The 6,615-nt window shown below is 43.8% G+C and overlaps 1 protein-coding gene across 1 annotated transcript; it reads right to left on the bottom strand.

The window, feature by feature from the left end:
• Window positions 1–2,346: 2,346 nt before the first annotated feature.
• Window positions 2,347–3,704, bottom strand: LOC6551444 (protein phosphatase PTC7 homolog). Its single transcript, XM_001978506.3, has one exon. It carries the CDS (start codon window positions 3,629–3,631, stop codon window positions 2,504–2,506), a length of 1,128 nt encoding a protein of 375 aa, XP_001978542.1. The 5' UTR covers window positions 3,632–3,704; the 3' UTR covers window positions 2,347–2,503.
• Window positions 3,705–6,615: the final 2,911 nt, after the last annotated feature.

Below are 6,615 nucleotides of genomic sequence, written 5' to 3' on the forward strand. Positions count from 1 at the left end.
CGTTTGTCTAGCTGATTGCATTCCCCGAAAGGAAGTCGGAAGGGGCCATTAAGTGATGCCAATGATTAACAACGGAAGTATAGATTTGGCCTACGAGTCTGGAACTTTATTTATTTTTCTTGTACTTGGTAAGGGATCTGGCCATGAACATGGACATAAAGATGAAGGCACGACGAATCGAAGGCCTTAATGGCATTTCGCCATAAATCAAATCGCCGACTAATTGTCCAGCAATAAAGAAACGATTGCTCAACGGTGCAAAAGGGCAGAGCTGTTAAGGATCTGAAAAAATTTGCGTAGACTAGGGATAAAGGATATTTCGTAATTAGTTTTGCGGGCACCCTTGAAATGTTGCCCAATTGATACAAAATAACCTTTTATTCCTGGCTATCCTTTTTGCATGGCACCATACCAACAGCTTAAATAAAACAATAAACGTAAATAACTTTCAATTGAATAGTTTTGTGGCGGCAAACTCACGTTCATCGTAGAACGGGTGCGAAATTCTGTGGCCGTTAAAACCGAGTAGTGAGGAGTGAGCAGTGAGCAGTGAGGACAACCGGCATTTCCGCTCGACAATGGTCCGCCATTAGCAGCATTATTCTTGCAGGGTGTCCTGTGCCATTTTAACTCCCCCCTGGACCTCTCGTCTATCAAGTCCTCTGAATGAACCCATCTATAAAACCCCTTCTCTGCAAAACATTTTTGCAAATGTCCCTCTCATATGGGTTACGCTCTTCCGTCCCCCCAGCCCCCCAGCCCCCCAGCCCCCCAGCCATGTACCATGTTTGATTGTAATTTTGTAATTTTCTCAGTTTATTATCTGTCAACATTATCGCACACACACTCGACCGAAACGGGCATTAAATTCTTGGCCGTCGCCATCGCTCTTATCTTGTGTCGCATAAAACGCCGAGCGACTTTTCCACATTTCCACATTTCCAGCACGCACAACAAATAAACTCATCGAATTTCTCTTGTTAATTGAAATAAAACTATTTCAACTCCATCTCCTTTGACCCCTTAAATCAACTGGGGCTTTGAGGCAGAAACTTTTCATTTGTTTTGGGGTTGCAAAAGTTTGTGCACACCAAAAGATACAAGATACTAAATACCATAGTTTTACAGATACTTGAAGTGATTGCAACTGATGGACTAGAAATTGGTATTAGTATTGAATTTTTAGGAAAATCAAATTTGTGAAAATCAAACTTCGGAAGTTTGCGCACACCCAAAAGATACAAGATACTAAATACCATAGTTTTCAGATACTTGAAGTGATTGCAACTGATGGACTAGAAATTGGTATTAGTATTGAATTTTTAAGGAAATCAAATTTGTGAAAATCAAACTTCGGAAGTTTGTGCACACCCAAAAGATACAAGATACTAAATACCATAGTTTTACAGATGCTTGAAGTGATTGCAACTAATGGACTAGAAATTGGTATCAGTATTGAATTTTTAGGAAAATCAAATTTGTGAAAATCAAACTTCGGATAATTTGCAATTCTCGTTCGCCACTCCTGCATCTTAGTACTAAGTTATCGCCCAAGGGAAATGCGAAGTTGTGGCCCTAATAAGTAAAAAGCCACTTCAAATAAAAAAGTGCAGTCGTGAGTCCCAGAGAAAGAGACAGAGTTGCAGAAATGTGAAAGAGACGGCATCACTCATACACACACGAAACTCATAAAAATGCTTTGTGGTTTGGAGTTTCTTTTCTCTTTTATTTTTGCTGTTTTTTTATTGTTTGATGGCAAGGTTTTGTGTCCCATACCCAAACTCTTGCTGGGAATTCTTCAACTTTGGCTCCTGCTTTTGAGTTCGCTTTTTTGTTTTTTCCACAAACTTTACAAAGCATTAACACCTCATAGATGGCAGACACAAAGGCGGGGGTTAAGAGCTAAAAAAATCAAGTTAAAAGCCACAAAACTCCAAACTCAAATATCGTATGTCACGTCACACATTGGCAGGGCCAAAAACAAAAAAAAAAGGGAAAAAAGGACATTGGTGCAAGGAGTGCACGAAGATGGTAAAAATTTGATTAAGTTTATTAGGGCCAGGACACTCACTTGACATTTTACCAAGATTTTGTTTCCCAACTTGTTCATGGTTTATTGACCACTTTGTTTTGGTGGGAAAATCACAAATGGCGCAAACACCTTGGTAGTACACTCAATTAAGCCATTGTGTATCTGTAGCCTGTAGTAAAACAACAATTTTATTACACCTTAACAATTTTTGGGACAACTTGCATAGTTGTGGACAGAAAGTTGCAACGAAAAGGGTAAAAAAGTGATTTGCGATGCCCGAGTTGAAAAAAGGAGTTTCGAATTATCGAAAGATAGTTTCTAGGGCCAACTTCGCCGAACAGCAGCTACCAACAACACTGGCCAGTAAAATCTGCTGGGAACTGGCCGTTCTGACTTCCATGGTTTTATGTAGCCTCGGATATCCGATCTGCTTGCACCCGCGTTTCCCTTTCGATTCTCCGGGTGGCAATTCTAGACGACACTGGCCAATAGGACCGTAATGTCATCCGGTTTTCCACCCGATGCATCGATGTTGAGTTTCCGGGCATTCTGACTAAACGGAGAATCGTGCTTTGGATTGAGGCTCAAAGTGCGGGCCATCAAAGCCACCGCATTGGCGGCCATTTGAAGCCGCACGGGATTCGAGATGCCCGACATCTCCGTAAGGACCTCCACGAGAAAGCTTTCAGGTACATTATCGTAGACGCCATCGGTGGCCAGCAGAATGACGTCGCCCAGTTGCGTTGGGAACTTGATGGTGTCCGCCGCTTCGGGACCATCCGATAGTGCCTTGATGTCGTGACCCGGAGGCGGCGATGCCAATTGATAGGGGGTGTTGAAGTGGTGCTGCTGCTCCTGCGATCGGCAGACCACCTGGCCAGATCGCACCACCAAAAAGCCACTGTCTCCGATATTTGCAGTATACAGGGTGCTGTTGGCGCGATTTAGAGTTAGGATGCACGCTGTGCAGCTGCCCACAATGGGGCATTTTTGGTCTAGGAGATCGTAATAGGCTCGTTCCAGCAGTACTTCTGGTCTTTTCGGCATAAAATCCGGGGCATGTGACATGCGCTCACAGGATCGCATTAGGAACATGCTGAACTCGCCGGGATCGATGCCATAATTTCGCCAGCCGCCCACTCCATCCGCCACGCCCATTATGTACGCCTGTGGATTGGAGGCCATGAACCAGGCATCCTCACCAAACTTTCCCCGATTATATTGCGAGTGTATTATCTGATCCTTGGCAAAGCCGCAAGCCACGCTCACAAGACGCGGAAGTTGAGCTTTGATGTTATTCTCGTGCCGCAGGTAGTCACCCTCGCCAGCCAAGATCCTGGATCCTGTTTTCCTATTTTGTGCACTTTTCCTGGGACTGTGGCTTTGGTATTGACTGCTGGACAGCGAACCATCGCCGATATCTTCTTGACAGTTTGGGGAAAACTCCTGGCCTGAGCCGCCCCACAAACGGCGCAAAAACTGGCAACTTTCATGGGTCAAAATCAGAGCTATCTCAAGCAGTTGTTCGCAGCAACTGATGAACGCTTGCTGAATCGTTCGACGAGTTCCTCCGAAGTCCAGACTTATTTCCACATCCATCGCCTGCGCCTTCTTTTAAGCAAAGCAAAACAAAACGTTTGTATGTAAACCGAAAGCGATCGTGTGCTATTTAAACGAGTGCCAACCAACAACTAACAGTTCGATCTGAAATTTATTAGGACTAAATCAACGCCATCTATGTGTTGCCACTTACTATGCGAGAAGGAAACCTCAATCTTGCCACTTATTTGTCTGGAATTATTCCGCTTGTCCAATCGAAGCTCATCTATTTCAATATTTTGGTCCATTTGAAATGCCTGTAATCAGTTTTGAAAAACCGACCCCAACCATTTGCCCGTCCCACAAAGAAGCCACTGAAAGCGGAGGGCTCAACTCAATTATGCACAATTACGGACACAAACAGATACCAAGTGGTGCCACATGGGGGAATGGAAGCTGGAATGCCCCTCGATCTGCAAAAAGCCCATCAAACCAACCGAAATTTTGGGGCTTCCCCGTGGACTGTGCACTTTTTTGGCTGTTGTCTGGGAATCGGAAGGCAGTCACTGCAATTGCAGTTGCATTTCCAGTTGCACTTGCAGATGTGGCACTTGAATTGCATGCATAGCTCATTGCTTGCCACTCGACTGGGATGAAGTGGTGCAGCTGCGATGTGGGCGGTGCAGGTGGCGCTGCACTCAAAAAAAGGGGAGAAGAAATACAATTACATTTGGAAATCCTTTTATATGCATTTTTAAGAAGCTGCAAAAAATATATTTAGTATTATATGAGTGCAATATTTAAATAACAATTGTATTTAGTTCATCTGGTGCTTGGCAACTTTTCATGGCGCGAAAATACTCTTGAAATTATAGTGACCCTATAAACCATTATTCCTTTTGCGTTTTTTGTACTGTGTGCTGTTTTTGAAATGCCATTGAATTGCTTAAATACATTCATCGTCGTCATCGCTTAATGGCTTGCCTTTTTTGGTTGCCATGTCTACTTGGGTTCGTGTTTTCGGTTTGAGTTTGAGTTTGGGTTTGGGTTTGGGCTTGCTCCAACCCAAAAAATGGCGATGCAACATATGCGAGTGGCATGAATAAACGGCCTGCTTGAACGAGTGAACGAGTGAATGTATGAATGAATGAGTGAACGAATCACTGGCTGGATTGGATGGCTGATATGAAGTGCAATCAATGCAAAAACGATTTCAAGTGCCCAGCATCCAGTTAGTCAGCCATCCATCCAGCCATTTATCCAGCCATCCAGACTAGACAATCCCAGCACCAGATGCATTTTACCACCTCCCCGCACTACCCAAAAATGTGGCTTTTCCACTGGCGCCTGGAGAATGGGACTATTAGATGCACAGCAACCATGTGCGTCGGTGTGTCGGTGTGAAAGGATTATTCACACACTATTGATTTCAAATTGAGTTGACTTCAAATCCGTTTGAATTGACAGCAGCCAGCAGATGGCAGCACATACACACTGTTCTCACTCTCATTTACCCATATTCCAGATTTCCCAGCCGGAAGTTGACTAATGAATTTAATTTGCTGCGGGTGTTGAGGCAAATATGTTAGTCGTAGAGCAGCTCACAGGACCACCAGGACACGCACAACTCACAGGAATCACAGGCACACAGATCAGCGAACCAGGAACTGACTGATTGACTGCTCCACCCGATGTCCTGATATCCTGGTGTCTGCTGTCCTGATGCCTGTAAGTAGGCAACTGTTTTTGTTTACCCACTTGAGGACCCCACTTTCTCGATTTGTCCGCAATTAATTGTCATTGCCGGGTTTCCACAAATATCTGGCACCAAAGGATTTTTGGACCTGCATTTCTGTATTTCCTGTGCAACTAGAGTTTCTGGCTTACTGAATGTTCAAGATTTATCTTTGATTATCCATCATTTTCTGTGAAACTCACAATTTAAAAATGCAACAATTCGTGTTTAGAAAACGGTAAAGTAAAATGTTAGTTTTTTGCGTTTTTTGCGTTTTTCCAACACTGCTCAACCAAGGAATAAATGTTGCTGAATTTTCGTCAGTGCTTTGCAGACAATAGTGTGATGGTCAAGAGGACAAAGCAGCTCGCCGCAATTGTTGACTGACCAATGATCAATTTAATAGGAAAACAATATTGATGGCCGAGGACCACTTGGCTGGAAATTCCTGTCCAAGGAGTGGATGCTCGAAAAGCGGAAGTGTTGCGGTTTTTGGGTAAATTCAATGGGGTACGAGTTGCTACTCCAGTGTTTTGTTTGTTTGCCTCGAAAACTTGGCAAACTTTTGGTGTTGTGTGTTGTAACTAAATTTTCGAGAGGACAAAGGGCAACACTTTCACTTCGTCTCGGGCAAAACTCTCTGTTTGGTTTCTTGTGGTTTATTATTCACGCCTGAATTGATTGTAAATTAAAGTTTGTGTCGTTGTGCATTTTGAGGTCAGCCTATGGCAAAGTTTTCTTTTGTGTGCGTGTGCGTGTGTGTGTGTGGGGATCTTGGGTCCTTGGGTCCTCGGGTCCAGCCTTTGTCCTCAGCTGTCCTGCTATCCTGTGCGTGTGGGTGTGATGGTGTGAGTGCACGAGTGTGGGTGTGAGTGTATGCTGAAGTCCTGTAGTCCTGGGTCTTTGATGCCCAGCCATATTAGAAGCCAAAAGGCATTCGAGTGCACATAAGACGATTACACATCATTTAACCGAGGCACATTGCAAAACTATGGGGCAAAACCGAACCACCCCGTCTCCAAGCCCCCATCCTAAATTGCCATCTATTTCCCAGGTCCTGTGTAATTGTTGCTCCTTCTTATTGACTGCTGCATATTGATTATGGCACCCGTCGCCTTGGAGTTTCCTTTCCAAGTTCATTTTCCTTCTTGACTTGACTTAACTCGACTTGACTTGATTGCCGGCATTTCTCGTTCTTGTTTAAAATTCAATCGCTGCACTCAACTGTGCTCCAAATGTATTCATGTGTGTAACTCTAGTTTGGGTGTTTTTGAATTCAATATACGCATATGTGTGTATGTATGTACAA

The sequence above is a fragment of the Drosophila erecta genome, unplaced genomic scaffold (genome assembly GCF_003286155.1).
Source record: "Drosophila erecta strain 14021-0224.00,06,07 unplaced genomic scaffold, DereRS2 tig00000126-arrow-pilon, whole genome shotgun sequence".
NCBI classification, from domain to species: domain Eukaryota; kingdom Metazoa; phylum Arthropoda; class Insecta; order Diptera; family Drosophilidae; genus Drosophila; species Drosophila erecta.